The sequence below is a fragment of the Danio rerio genome, chromosome 3, assembly GCF_052040795.2.
Source record: "Danio rerio strain M-AB ecotype USA chromosome 3, GRCz13ab, whole genome shotgun sequence".
In the NCBI taxonomy this organism is placed as follows: Eukaryota; Metazoa; Chordata; class Actinopteri; order Cypriniformes; family Danionidae; genus Danio; species Danio rerio.
The window spans coordinates 38,454,629-38,469,610 of NC_141023.1; the positions used below are offsets into that span (position 1 = coordinate 38,454,629).

Sequence of the window (14,982 nt, forward strand, 5' to 3'; positions counted from 1 at the left end):
TGTACCACAGTTTGAGAACCACTGCCTTAGACCATTACTTAACATAAACAAATAACACTTGGGTTACACTGTTTCTTCACATAACTTCAGAGAATTTTTGTTTTTGTTTTATTTGTGTGTTGGGATTGTTTTTTTTTTTTTTTTTTTTTTTTTAGCCAAATCCTAACATTTTTAATAATTATTTTACACCCTGTATATATACACATACTTACAGTCAACATTTAAAGACATTGTAAATGCAATTTGTACAGTTTTAAAATAATACAATACAATAGAAACATATGTAATATCCCCACAAATCATAAAAGCCTGTATGTGTGTGTGATAGCAGATTACACTTTAGATTACCGTAAAGATTACTGATAGTAGATTACAGTAACACAGTTATAGGCACAGTAATAGATTTCTGAAGGAAAACCCTCCGGATATTTGATATCACTGCTAAAACCATCATCTCATTTCTTTCTTTGTTCTGCCTTCAAATTCAAAAACAGGCTCTACATGCATCATTGACAACAGCTTAAATAAAAATTGGTAACACTTTACAATAAGGTTCATAAGTTAATACATTTACTAACATGAACTAATCATGAACAACACATGTACAGCATTTATTAATCATAATTGAACATTTACTAATGCATTATTAACATCTAATTCCATGCTTGTTAACATTAGTTAATGCACCGTGAGTTAACATGAACTAACAATGAACAACTGTATTTTCATTAACTAACGTTCACTAACATGAATAAATACAATAGTAAATGTATTGTTCATTGTTTGTTCATGTTAGTAAATGCATTAATTAACATTAACTAATAAACCTTATTGTAAAGTTTGACCGAATAATTACTATATGAATAGTAAGCAAAAAGTGCAATGATGAGTTTATATTTAATTTTGATCATATATCGTGAAGAGGAAGCAATTCTAAGTGAAAAAGCATCCCAAAATAGCTGCTGATCTCACAGGCGTCAGTGTGGTCATTCTGTGGTCTGAGTTGTTATCCACAATGAAAAAAAAAGTTCAATGCAAAATGTTGCAAACGATTTATAGAAGCTGAATTTAAACAGACAAGTTAAGTTGTATATTAATTTAATTTGTTGATATTCAGCTCAAATAGTTTACAACGACTTATCTTTAAAAAAATTCAACCCAGTAAATCCAACAAATCATTTTTCAGTGCAGGGTTTATTATTATGTATTGTTAATAAATTTAACTTATTGAATGTTTCAATCATAGTGTCTGTAGATTTTCTTCTTGCACATAGGCTTTGGGTATTATGCTCTGTAGTCCTAAACACAGCATAATAACATGCAAACAGGTATTATGAGTTGGAAGAGGATGTGACACAAAGTGTAAGTTCCGGCAGACTTATAATAGGAACAAGCAGCACAGAATTAAGACTGACAGCTTTGTTGAAGTGTGTGTAAATCTAGATCATCAGTGTGTTCAGAGAATCATGAAGGAGTGTTTCTGTCTTCTCCTCTTTATCCTTCACTTTACTGAAGGTAAGAGCACACTCACAAACACTTTAATTGGGAAAGAATTCAGTTCTTTCATAAAAACCTAAGCTGTTACGTCTTCTAGATGTTATTTTCTGATTTCCTGATTGATCTTTTCTCAAAGAAGCTCACTCTACCTGCAGGTTGTCATATTTCAGATTTTAGACAGAGTAAAGAAGTAACCAGTTACATAGGTGGATCAGTCCTGCTGCCCTGCTCCTGTCATGACCCTCAGTCTAAAGCGCAGACAATCAGATGGAGCTACAGCATTGAAAACAAGTGGACTGAAGTGTTTAAAGATGAGAAATACAAAGACAGAGTGAAGCTGTTTAACCAAAGATCTCCAGCAAATCTGTCTCTGCTCATTTCTGACCTCAGTAAAGAGGATGAAGGGGCCTATATGTGTCAAACTTCACAAACTTACACATATATTAGGATAACAATAAAAGGTAAATGGAAGGTTTTTACTGAAACATGTCTCTGTCAACATGCAGTATATTTTCTTCTATGTCAGTGCAGTGTAAATGTGAATGTGAGTGTAAGTGTTGTGAATTTGTTGTCAGGCTGTGATCTGGATCAGAATAAACAGACGCTTGAGGTGACGGGACACTCAGAGCAGTCTGTAGTTTTGTCCTGTTCCTGTACTGAACTACTGGCTAAACCTCAACAATTTACATGGACATTTACTGCACTAAAGCCCAGAGGAAAACCTGAAGAACTTTACCCAGATGAGCAGAGCGAGAGACACAGAGGTCGAGTCAAACTACTGAGCGAAGGATCTCCAGGAAATCTCTCTCTACACATATCAGACCTGAAAAAAGAGGATCATGGAGAATATCAGTGCTCTGTCCCGACTGGACAACACACCATCACACTCACTGTGAAAGGTATATTTATTCTCTGTGCTGTCCTATTATTGATAATGCTCATGAAAAATATCAGCTGCTTTAATAGGTGACATTTTAATAAATTAAATGCTTTTTTAGTTTATATAATGATTTGAAGGTTTAATTCCCCACACACAGTCCATTCAACTAGAAAACCTGTACAACAAATAGATGGATCTACAACTAAACAGCCAGAGGACAATTCTATTTTATTTTTATTTTTTCTATTTAATATATTTTGATCTGTTTTCTTTAAAGAGCCCCTATTTTAAGTTTTCGAAAATTATCTTCTGTGCAGTGCAAAACACAGCTCTAAGTGAATGAAAACATTCAGTAGAGGTTTATATCTGAAAGTGCACCATGTATAAAAACTATTGTTATTTAAAAAAAAAAAAAATTATAAAAAAAATCACAATCGTTTTAATGATTCATCATGAACTTTCCACTTGTTAAAAAATTTGAACCTGCTGGGGCTGTGCATGTAAAGAGCCCCTATTACACATGAATTAGGGTCATATTTTGGTTGTTATGGTCTCTAACAACAGTCTACTATGCATGCAAGGTCTAAAAACATTTTCATGATCTTATAATCTGCATTTATTTTTACCTAATTATTCCAGCAAATCCCATATAAATCGTTCAGTGATTCATTTGTTCATAAACCCCTCCTTCGCGCGAAGCTAATCTGCGCTGATTGGACCGATGACAGCCTACTACGATTGGTCGACACCGACAGCCTTCAGCGTGAGACAATCAACAATATAAAAGTAGTCACAGTGCATACACGCTTCATAGTTTTAGGTGTGGATTTTGGCACCTAGTGGGTGAATGTAAATACATATGATGGACTTGAAAATACAGACGACTAATTATTTTATTGAGCAAAAACTCCAAGAACTGTCAAAGAGATCTCCTGGCCCATCACACTGTGCCTGCTCTTCTCACACACACACACACACACACACACACACACACACACACACACACACACACACACATACACATACACACACACACACATACACACACACACACACACATATTACCCTCCTCAGTGGACACAACACCAAAACATTCAAAAACAGAGAATGCACTTTCGGGTTGAGGGCAGTGTGATCGTCGTTCGCCTAGAGTGCCAGTTCAGCTTGCTGGGTGCATTTTAGACACCTCACCTCGAAGCTGAGCTGAACTATTTTGAAACTTGACCGTTGCATGTGTGTAGGAACGTAAACAAACCTGACGGTCCGTAAACAAAGCGGCATGTGTCGCGTTTTAAACGTGGCTTTACAAGCGATATTAGAATATAAAAAGTTAACCTGATAAAGTACCCGAGGTTACAAGTAACAAAACACAACTAAATACATAATTTGCAAGCTAGAGTAAATGAGGCAACATTTTTAATCGCACATACTTACACTTGTGAAATGGAGGAAGAAACTGATCCATTATGCACTGATCCATGTTCTGACATAGTCCATCAGTAGTCTTTACTGATCCTTCCTTAACCACTTACTCTTCACAGTTTCATCTTTGGGTATAATCTGTCAATAATATCCATCTGCACAGCGTGACTTCAAACACACACTACATGGAAGGGCATTTTCAAAATAAAAACTTAATATGGGTTCTTTAAAGTCAATTTTCACAACTATACCACAGAATATCCAACCTTTTGCTGTGTTCCTATAATTTTGTCTGATGATTGCTACATTAACCTACCCTACAACTTTTTTACGGAATTAATAATACTTAAGTTATTATTAAGGTGTCTAACTGCACTGCTTTAATGCCTTCCTGCATTGGACTCACATATATACTCTGCACCATGGTTCTCGAAAAGCAATGGTGTATCCTTTTCATCACCAGCTGCAAAAGCTAACACAGAGCTTTAACAAAGACTAAATCAGCATGATAAATGAAGAATCAAAAAGACCAAGTAAAGCAACCACTGTTCACCATGGTGACTTCTAAAAACATATTGTTAATGAATTATAAATTTTAATTCTTAATAAATGTAATTAAAAATATGGGTAGACATCTGAAATAAAGTCAAACACAGTACTGTAGTTATAAGTGAAGTTGCTGATGATGTTAATAGAGTTGTATGATGATCCCTTGCTGAGATTTTAGACATTAACTGTATTTTGTTTCAGTTATTGAAGCTACAGCTGTGATTGAATTCCAAATAAGATTATAATAGATATTTTTCATCATCATTTGGACACTTTGCTTAATGGAATGTTATTTCAACTATGGCTGTTTACTTTCACCTTTTTTGAACAATTTTTGATCATTTAATTCAATTATCTAAAAAAGTCAGTGAAGTTGCAAGATAAACTAGAACCTAACGTTCATTCAAAAACTTTGATGTTGAGTTGAGAAAGCCAAATTGACTGTGTTGGGTCTGGGAATGGCAGTTGGCAGGAAGCACAGCTGTTGCTAAAATGTTTATGGCATTGCTAGGTGGTTGCAAAGCAGTTTCTAAATGGCAATGCTTGTGTACATATGCATATGTTATTACACTTAGATAACCATTTACAGGATGTAGTTAATCGTTGTTACCATGCATAGAACACAGGAAGTTCCATTTTGCTAGCATGAGTCAAACGAGCCAATACCCTGGTCCCTACGATGTTCTGATGTAGAGCTGTTTTTAAATGGTTGCTAGGTTAGCCTGTTTTATTGCTATGAAGAAAATTGACTGCTTAGTGATGATACATCAAAGCTTCTTGCCAATATGAGTGATATAAATCAACCCTGATGTCTCTATGACAGTCAAAAATTTAACGTGGACTTTATGTAATAGTGGCTTGCCATATTTTATTGAAAACGCAATGCTTAATATGTGTAAAAGGGATACATGCAAAAATGGCTTGCTATACCAGTCAAAATATGTACTTTAAAAAAAAGGCAAAATAGAGAAAAACAATTCTTAAATATTATTCATTGGAAAACTATGTCTGATGATCCCGAAAAGATATTGCAACAAAATCTTTGGCCAAATTTAAGGGCTTGTATCATATATATATTATTATAAAAATAAAATATTTGACATTTTTTATTCAGAAACGATTAGTCTGATTGGCATGAGGAGATTTAGCAACAATATTGATTGCTGAAGGCACATTTTGACCAAATTTGGGACTTGTAGCAATAATGGTCTATAAGGAGATACATTTGTTTTCGAGGACAAAGTAGTAAAACGGAATGTTGGCTTTCTCAAGCAAACATAATGAGAAGCAAATCATAAAATTATGTCTTTTTGTATTAATTTAATACAAGCTGAAGTCAGTTGTAGATTTGTGCTCCTTCAGTGATTCTGCTTGTTAACAGCAGGTGTTCAACATCAATTATCAATAACACTCAATTTGTTACTTAATAATATCATTAACTTAAATCACTGCATGTTGAATCTTTCTATAGCTGAAAAATTAAGATTTGAGGGTGCAAACCTGATGAAAACTCACTGTTGAATTTTCAACTCTCAAACTGTTGATTCAGTCATAACCCAATTCTGCTATCTGGGAACTGTTAAATAAAGTTACATTATTGTTTGTTCTACTTATAACTCATTGTGACGATCAAATCAGCTTGACACTGGATTAAAAGCATTTTATCCACAATACAGATATGCAATGTCAGACAGACAGAAATTACACAATTCTTGATGCAGTAACTGATTTTGACAAGAGTTTGTTTCCCCTCAGTTTTTTCTTTGTACATCTTCATTGTTTTTAATTGTAATGTTTTAATTCTCAACAGAGAAACATTACTTTCATTCAGCCTGTCTATCAACCAACAAACCTGCAAAACTCTCCGAAGAACAAACAACCAGAGAAAAGAAAACTTGAGAAAACAAGCACACAACTCACCACTTTATAGTCAATGTAAAGATGGATTTATTGATATTGGATATATCTTGACAAAAATTAATCATAAAACCCAATCAACACTCTCACATACCTAAATAAACATGTTTCCCTCATTCTGTGTCTCTTTAGGATGTTCAGCAACAGACAGCAGCTCACAGACACACGCAAGAGCATGTGGAAAACTCAGCCATCAGAAAAATATAATTTCCGTATTTAGTTTTATACTGTTTAACTTGTCTTAATGTGGTTTTATAGCTTTATTAACTTGACTTTTGCAGTTATAAATGTGTGTTTTAAGATAACTCAGGTATTTTTTACATTCTTAATCATGTTTAAGGTCTATACTACTTCTCACTAAAAAAAGTTTCAAAAATACATTATTTGGCAGAAAGATGCTGAAGGAGTGAAATATGTGTAAAGATACTGCAACATGCTCATTAAAATATGGTACACCTCTCAGCCAATAAGACTTGAGAACTAGAAAAGCGGCAGAAAAAAACTGTTTCTATATCAATGCTCTGCAAAGATACATATTTTGTTCAGCAGTAATGAAAAGTTAAAAAAAAACAGTAAAAAAGCTCTAATGACTGTGCGCAGAAAACGGAGACAGACAGAGAAATATAGAGAGAACTGAATCATGAAACTAGATTACACAACATCCCACTATGTTTCATTGTGCATCTTAAACGGCTTAAATTGACAATGTTATTTTTGGGGTTGTAATTCTCGTTATGAGCACCGGAGGGCGTGTGGATATTTGTGAGTGAATTTAATGAGCCAGATGAGTTCACTTGAAGGTGTAGATAGGAAGTCAAATACATCTTCTGATCATGCTAAGAATAAATATTTGAAAGAATACAATTTATTATTTATTTTAGAGATTTAATTATCTATCTATCTATCTATCTATCTATCTATCTATCTATCTATCTATCTATCTATCTATCTATCTATCTATCTATCTATCTATCTATCTATCTATCTATCTATCTATCTGCCTGTCAGTCTGTTTAGACAGATACACTTATAAATTGCAGTATGATCTGAGATAAACAGGAATCTGATAAAGGCTGATTGAGGGCAGGTGTTTATCAGAAAGGATGCAGGGAGATGTGCTTTTCTGTAGACTGGACTGGTGACCATAATCACATTTAGGCATCAGCAGGGGCGGACTGAGCGTCTATCTTGCCTGCCACCGTGATTCTGGCCTGCCGCCTCCTATAACTTTTCCCGGTTGAAAATGCTGTCACAGTCCGCCCCTGGGCATTATTATAATAAAACCCCATGCTTTTGATCATCATTGTAAGATTTGTTATTTTTCAAATTGTGCAACAAGTACAAATGTTTACTGTTTTTTTTATCTAATAAAATTCATTACAGAGCAAAATCTGCTTCCCTTCATTGCTCTGCCCCTCAAATTCACAAACACACTGACGCAACACATGCTTCTAACTCATTAATAAAATACTTGTAATAAACATAAATAAAGTGCATCGAACAAGTTTTTAGATAATGTTGAAGTGGCACAGTGTTCAGCTGTCTTCTGCTCTAAATCCATATAACTCTTGCAACTTGTTCTTGTGAAGTGGAAGCAAATATGTAAATGAAGGTGCAGCACAGCACCACCGTTACCTCAGTTGATTTTGAAGTGGAAGTGTTTAACTTACATCTATCATTAATTATTGTGAAGTTGCAGGTGAAGATGAAGCACACGATGAAGCGTACAAACACCATAAAATATCTGTTGAACTCACTCATGTATGTGTTATTGTGGTTTGCCTGATGCCAAGTGCCATGCTAGACATAAAGCTCTACTGGGGCACAGACCCCCTAAAAATTTATATTAATATTGTTACGACCCTGTCTTCTCTTTCTTACCTTTCGGTGGCCTCCCCATGTGACGTCACCGTTAATTAGTTAATTTATGGGTGGAGAAAGTATATATTTGAATTTTTTGTGAAGAACGGCACTTCCTCTGGTGGACCGTTATTCCACAGAGAGGTCATTTTGCTCCAACTCTTTTGTGTTGCCGTCTTATGTTTTGTTTTGTATTTTGTTGAGAGAATTTCATCTGATTTCTTATTTATTTCAAATCCCTAGACAGTTTGTTATACTTTATTATTCCCTTTAATAAATGTTTTTTTCATTATATATCTTTTTGTGTGTCTGATCCTTTTTATGGTACGGTTGGGAGCGAGCTGGCCGTAACAATACATAATATTTACATAATAAATATACATTTTATTTACATTATTTAATATACATTTAAATATACATTTTATTATACATTATTTATTATAAATAAATTTAAGTTAATTTTATTGTTATTGTTCAATTGTTATTTTACATAAATAACAGAAATTTATCCAAAGTGTAACTGGAAAAATATTGTAAAGACACAACTGGAGTGATGCTAAGATCCTTCAAGAAATCTTTTGCATGAATAATTATTAAATTTTATTGAAATTCTATAGACAATTCTATAGAATACAAAAAGGAAGTTTTATAGAATTATCTGTTGTCTTAGACTTGACACATGGTAGAGAATTAGGTTTATTAAGTCTTACCTTTCTGACTCATCATTCCTCCTTTTTACTTCATGCAAAAAAATCTGTCAGGAGGCGGATAGATTATTTACACTTTAGTTTTGTCAACTTGCAATACATACTGCGTTTCACAACACATGAGCGGCGCATGAACAGCAAGTACTTTTTTTGGCATGCATGTTCACAACCAGAACTTCCCAGGTAAAAAAAAAAAAAAAGTGCACTAAAATACACTTTATTTAAGTATACTTAGTACACTTTTCAGTAATGTACTAAAAGTGCTCTATTTTCGCACACTAATTTTGTACTTAATGTACTAAAATATAGTATTAAGTATGTGTTAAGATAAACTTAATACCATCTAAGTGTACTCAACTGTGCTATTTTGAGACACCATGAAATTGAACTAAAATGTGCTTTTAACATACTAGATCTGTATTTTAAAAAATATTTATTTAGTTACACCTAGAAATACATTTGAACCCTACTTTTAAACATTTTATATATATATATATATATATATATATATATATATATATATATATATATATATATATATATATATATATATATATATATATGACTAATTTAAAGTATAATAGTAATATATTAAAAGAATATACAAATTGTTAAAAAAAAATGTGCTAAATACTGTATTAAAAGTATTTTGGGAAAATGTACCTCAACTACAATACATTACTAATAGATTTTTAATAAATTCAATGTAATGTAAACTTAAAATTACCACACTCAAAATCAATTTAAGTGTTAGTGATAATATTGCATTCACATTAAGTGTACTTAAGTACAACTTTTGGGAAAATGTTTTACTACTACAATACATTACTAATAGATTTTGTATAACTTATTTTAAACTTAGGATTAATATGTAAACAGTGTACTAAAAATCAACTAATGTTTAAAGCATTTAAAGCACACTTTTGAAAAACACACTAATAAAACTCTTTTGGATGTTTTTTCAGTAGTGTACTTTATTGTAGTACACTAAAAATTTATTAATTTTTTAATACAAATTAAAAGTTGCAAATTAAACTTAGTTGCAAAGTTTTACTGGTATTTAGTATACTTTTGTCAAGTGTACTAAAGTCCTACTGAAGTATAAACATACTTTTAATTAGTATATTTATAGTGTAAAACCATCAAACTTTTATTTAACTCGAAAAATAACAATGTACTAACTTTTAATAAATAAAATGTTACCACTTTTTAGTGATGGGAAGTTTGTATCATTTTACTGACTTGGATCTTTGAGTCTCGTTCATCAAGATAAACAAATGTTTTTTCAAGTCATTTTGTTCATTTGGTTCAATTTGCCAAAATATTAATAAAATGTTACGAATTTCTTCCGAACACATCTACAACTAGCCCGAAAGGTTGATTGCACGACAAATAAGTCATAAGTAGAATATTACAAGAAGAAAATAATATATCAATGATGACCTGCTCTTTTATCTATAAATGCATTTTTGTCTCTTTGCTCATCTCACCTCTTCATGTCTTCAAATGTCAGGGGTTCATTCACGTTACACTGACAGTCACATGTAATCTTAATCGATGCACAGTCTAAGCCGATAGGAGCCATGATCGTTTGTTCATCACGTGACAGAATGACTCAAACCCGAGGACTCGAGAGACGAACGGTTCAATTCTTTTTCCGGCTCTAAACGCGTATGATTGGCCCGTGAGAAATGAATGATTCAGACCCGATAGAGGACTCGAGAGATGAACGGTTCAAGTCTTTTTCTGGCTCAAAATGCATATGATTGTCCCGTGAGGAACGAGTGAAAAGCCAAAAAGAATAGCTGCTTCACCCTTCACACAGAAACAATGCAAATTGGCACCGCCTTGGATTGACATTCTGCTACTTTCCTCCAAGGCTGTTTTTTTTTTTTAATTCATTCTCTTCCGCCCGGGCAGCAGCATTCAGCAATCTCGAGGTTCCATGGTGTAATGGTTAGCACTCTGGACTCTGAATCCAGCGATCCGAGTTTAAACCTAGCTGCTTCACCCTTAAGACCACCAGCTTCCACTTGACCAAAACGCTATCCTTCTCCCAGATGGTCACGTCGCTTCTGGTGATGATTCCAATGGCCCTGCAGGGTTTAGCTCCATCTTGCCTCAACACACGTGCCTGGATGTTTCAAGTATACCCAGTAAGACCTTGATTAGCTTGGTCAGGTGTGTTTGATTAGGGTTGGAACTAAAATCTGCAGGACACCGGCCCTCCAGGAACAAGTTTGGTGATCACTGTCCCAGATGGTCGCTTCTGGTGATGATTCCAATGGCCTGATCGACAGCACTCTGCTATATATTTAGCGCTTTGATGTCCCACTGCGGATGCGCCACTGAATAAAAGAAAACTGTGACTTGATAGGGCTTCTGAGGTGTTGCAATGCTAAGTACTACACAGGAACCGGCAAAGCTGAACTAAGAAGTTTCGCTTTCAACCCTCAAGGTGCTGCCAGCTTTGCAATGAAGGAAATGTGAAAGGCAAGAAAACAGAAGTGGAGAATGCGGGCATCGATCCTGCTACCTCTCGCATGCTAAGCGAGCACTCTACCACTTGAGCTAATTCCCCACAGTGCCATAAGTTGGCCAATTTTTCGACGTGGTCAAAAAATAAAATAAAAGATCACATCTGCTCTGTGGTGGCCTCTTTGCCCTGCCCGCCATTTAGTCGTCAAATTACTTGGAATATCGCGCTTTTCTTTTGAAGGCCCTACCTGGTCCTGCTCCAGTAAACGTGTGAGGAGCCCTGCATGCCGAATGACGAGTTACTCAGAAACAATGCAAATTGGCACCACCTTGGATTGACATTCTGCTACTTTCCTCCAAGGCTGTTTTTTTTTTTTTATTCATTCTCTTCCGCCCGGGCAGCAGCAATCAGCAATCTCGAGGTTCCATGGTGTAATGGTTAGCACTCTGGACTCTGAATCCAGCGATCCGAGTTTAAACCTTGCTGCTTCAACCTTAAGTCCACCAGCTTCCACTTGACCAAAACGCTATCCTTCTCCCAGATGGTCACGTCGCTTCTGGTGATGATTCCAATGGCCTGATCGAGCGCTCTACTGTTTGAGCTAATTTCCCTCGGTGCTGTTCATTGGCCGCTTTTTCGACGTGGTCAAAAAATAAAATAAAAGATCACATCTGCTCTGTGGTGGCCTCTTTGCCCTGCCCGCCATTTAGTCATCAAATTACCTGGAATATCGCGCTTTTCTTTTGAAGGCCCTACCTGGTCCTGCTCCAGTAAACGTGTGAGGAGCCCTGCATGCCGAACCACGAGTTACTCAGAAACAATGCAAATTGGCACCGCCTTGGATTGACATTCTGCTATTTTCATCCAAGGCTGTTTTTTTTTTTTCATTCTCTTCCGCCCGGGCAGCAGCATTCAGTAGCCTAAAGGTTCCATGGTGTAATGGTTAGCACTCTAGACTCTGAATCCAGCAATCCGAGTTCAAATCTCGTTGGGACCTGGCTTTTTGCCAGCACTGCTCAAAAAAGCTGGAATATCATGCTAAGCCCTTGGAGGCTGGAGAATGACAGTTAGTCTGGGCTTTGTAGGAATGTGAGCTGAAAGTGGCCGGTAAGCTCAGCTGGTTAGAGCGTGGTGCTAGTAACGCCAAGGTCGCGGGTTCGAGCCCCGTATTGGACAAACTTTTACTGTCTTAGGACTCAGAGGCATTTTAAGGCTCTGATCGGTCTCACAGACATGCATGTTGCAGGAAAGCTGAGTCAACGCAGCCGAAATAGCTCAGTTGGGAGAGCGTTAGACTAAAGATCTAAAGATCTCTGGTTCGATCCCGGGTTTCGGCAAAGCAGTGTGGTAGTTCTGTTTTTGGCATGAGGGTCAGGTGACCGAAACTCATCCAAAAAACCTAGCTGCTTCACCCTTAAGTCCACCTGCTTCCACTTGACCAAAACGATATCCTTCTCCCAGATCAGGGGTCACCAATCCTGGTCGTGGAGGGCCGGTGTCCCTGCAGGGTTTAGCTCCATCTTGCCTCAACACACCTGCCTGGATGTTTCAAGTATACCCAGTAAGACCTTGATTAGCTTGGTCAGGTGTGTTTGATTAGGGTTGGAACTAAAATCTGCAGGACACCGGCCCTCCAGGAACAAGTTTGGTGATCACTGTCCCAGATGGTCGCTTCTGGTGATGATTCCAATGGCCTGATCGACAGCACTCTGCTATATATTTAGCGCTTTGATGTCCCACTGCGGATGCGCCACTGAATAAAAGAAAACTGTGACTTGATAGGGCTTCTGAGGTGTTGCAATGCTAAGTACTACACAGGAACCGGCAAAGCTGAACTAAGAAGTTTCGCTTTCAACCCTCAAGGTGCCGCCAGCTTTGCAATGAAGGAAATGTGAAAGGCAAGGAAACAGAAGTGGAGAATGCGGGCATCGATCCTGCTACCTCTCGCATGCTAAGCGAGCGCTCTACCACTTGAGCTAATTCCCCACAGTGCTATAAATTGGCCAATTTTTCGACGTGGTCAAAAAATATAATAAAAGATCACATCTGCTCTGTGGTGGCCTCTTTGCCTTGCCCGCCATTTAGTCGTCAAATTACCTGGAATATCGCGCTTTTCTTTTGAAGGCCCTACCTGGTCCTGCTCCAGTAAACGTGTGAGGAGCCCTGCATGCCGAATGACGAGTTACTCAGAAACAATGCAAATTGGCACCACCTTGGATTGACATTCTGCTACTTTCCTCCAAGGCTGTTTTTTTTTTTTTATTCATTCTCTTCCGCCCGGGCAGCAGCAATCAGCAATCTCGAGGTTCCATGGTGTAATGGTTGGCACTCTGGACTCTGAATCCAGCGATCCGAGTTTAAACCTAGCTGCTTTAACCTTAAGTCCACCAGCTTCCACTTGACCAAAACGCTATCCTTCTCCCAGATGGTCACGTCGCTTCTGGTGATGATTCCAATGGCCTGATCGAGCGCTCTACTATTTGAGCTAATTTCCCTCGGTGCTGTTCATTGGCCGCTTTTTCGACGTGGTCAAAAAATAAAATAAAAGATCACATCTGCTCTGTGGTGGCCTCTTTGCCCTGCCCGCCATTTAGTCGTCAAATTACCTGGAATATCGTGCTTTTCTTTTGAAGGCCCTACCTGGTCCTGCTCCAGTAAACGTGTGAGGAGCCCTGCATGCCGAACCACGAGTTACTCAGAAACAATGCAAATTGGCACCGCCTTGGATTGACATTCTGCTATTTTCCTCCAAGGCTGTTTTTTTTTTTTTCATTCTCTTCCGCCCGGGCAGCAGCATTCAGTAGCCTAAAGGTTCCATGGTGTAATGGTTAGCACTCTGGACTCTGAATCCAGTGATCCGAGTTCAAATCTGGTTGGGACATGGCATTTTGCCAGCACTGCTCAAAAAAGCTGGAATATCATGCTAATCCCTTGGAGGCTGGAGAATGACAGTTAGTCTGGGCTTTGTAGTAATGTGAGCTGAAAGTGGCCGGTTAGCTCAGCTGGTTAGATCGTGGTGCTAATAACGCCAAGGTCGCGGGTTCGAGTCCCGTATTGGCCAAACTTTTACTGTCTTAGGACTCAGAGGCATTTTAAGGCTTTGATCGGTCTCACAGACATGCATGTTGCAGGAAAGCTGAGTCAACGCAGCTGAAATAGCTCAGTTGGCAGAGCGTTAGACTGAAGATCTAAAGGTCCCTGGTTCGATCCTGGGTTTTGGCAAAGCAGTTTGGTAGTTCTGTTTTGGGCATGAGGGTCAGGTGACCGAAACTCATCCAAAAAACCTAGCTGCTTCACCCTTAAGTCCACCTGCTTCCACTTAACCAAAACGATATCCTTCTCCCAGATCAGGGGTCACCAATCCTGGTCGTGGAGGGCCGGTGTCCCTGCAGGGTTTAGCTCCATCTTGCCTCAACACACCTGCCTGGATGTTTCAAGTATACCCAGTAAGACCTTGATTAGCTTGGTCAGGTGTGTTTGATTAGGGTTGGAACTAAAATCTGCAGGACACCGGCCCTCCAGGAACAAGTTTGGTGATCACTGTCCCAGATGGTCGCTTCTGGTGATGATTCCAATGGCCTGATCGACAGCACTCTGCTATATATTTAGCGCTTTGATGTCCCACTGCGGATGCGCCACTGAATAAAAGAAAACTGTGACTTGATAGGGCT

The 14,982-nt window shown here is 37.4% G+C and overlaps 1 protein-coding gene and 2 non-coding genes across 4 annotated transcripts; all 3 read left to right on the forward strand.

The window, feature by feature from the left end:
* Positions 1-1,388: 1,388 nt before the first annotated feature.
* Positions 1,389-8,419, forward strand: LOC137490192 (polymeric immunoglobulin receptor-like). 2 transcript variants are annotated; one of them, XM_087243462.1, is made up of 5 exons: positions 1,389-1,515; positions 1,653-1,958; positions 2,073-2,396; positions 6,159-6,283; positions 6,398-8,419. In XM_087243462.1, exons 1-4 carry the CDS (start codon positions 1,467-1,469, stop codon positions 6,245-6,247), a joined length of 768 nt encoding a protein of 255 aa, XP_087099588.1. In that variant the 5' UTR covers positions 1,389-1,466; the 3' UTR covers positions 6,248-6,283; positions 6,398-8,419. The 2 variants fall into 2 exon arrangements, with proteins under 2 accessions (XP_087099588.1, XP_087099587.1); XM_087243461.1 differs by lacking the exon at positions 6,159-6,283 and having other exon boundaries at positions 1,501-2,396; positions 6,398-7,655.
* Positions 8,420-12,575: 4,156 nt separating this feature from the next.
* Positions 12,576-12,648, forward strand: trnaf-aaa (transfer RNA phenylalanine (anticodon AAA)). The gene has a single exon. It is a non-coding gene; the product is annotated as a tRNA-Phe (tRNA).
* A 1,812-nt stretch (positions 12,649-14,460) lies between these two features.
* On the forward strand, positions 14,461-14,533 carry trnaf-gaa (transfer RNA phenylalanine (anticodon GAA)). Its single transcript has one exon. It is a non-coding gene; the product is annotated as a tRNA-Phe (tRNA).
* Positions 14,534-14,982: the final 449 nt, after the last annotated feature.

Coding starts and splice junctions, on each gene's coding strand:
- LOC137490192 (XM_087243461.1), top strand. CDS start 1,595: ATGTTATTTTCTGATTTCCTGATTGATCTTTTCTCAAAGAAGCTCACT. Junction 2,397..6,397: donor CATCACACTCACTGTGAAAG/GTATATTTATTC, acceptor GTGTCTCTTTAG/GATGTTCAGCAACAGACAGC.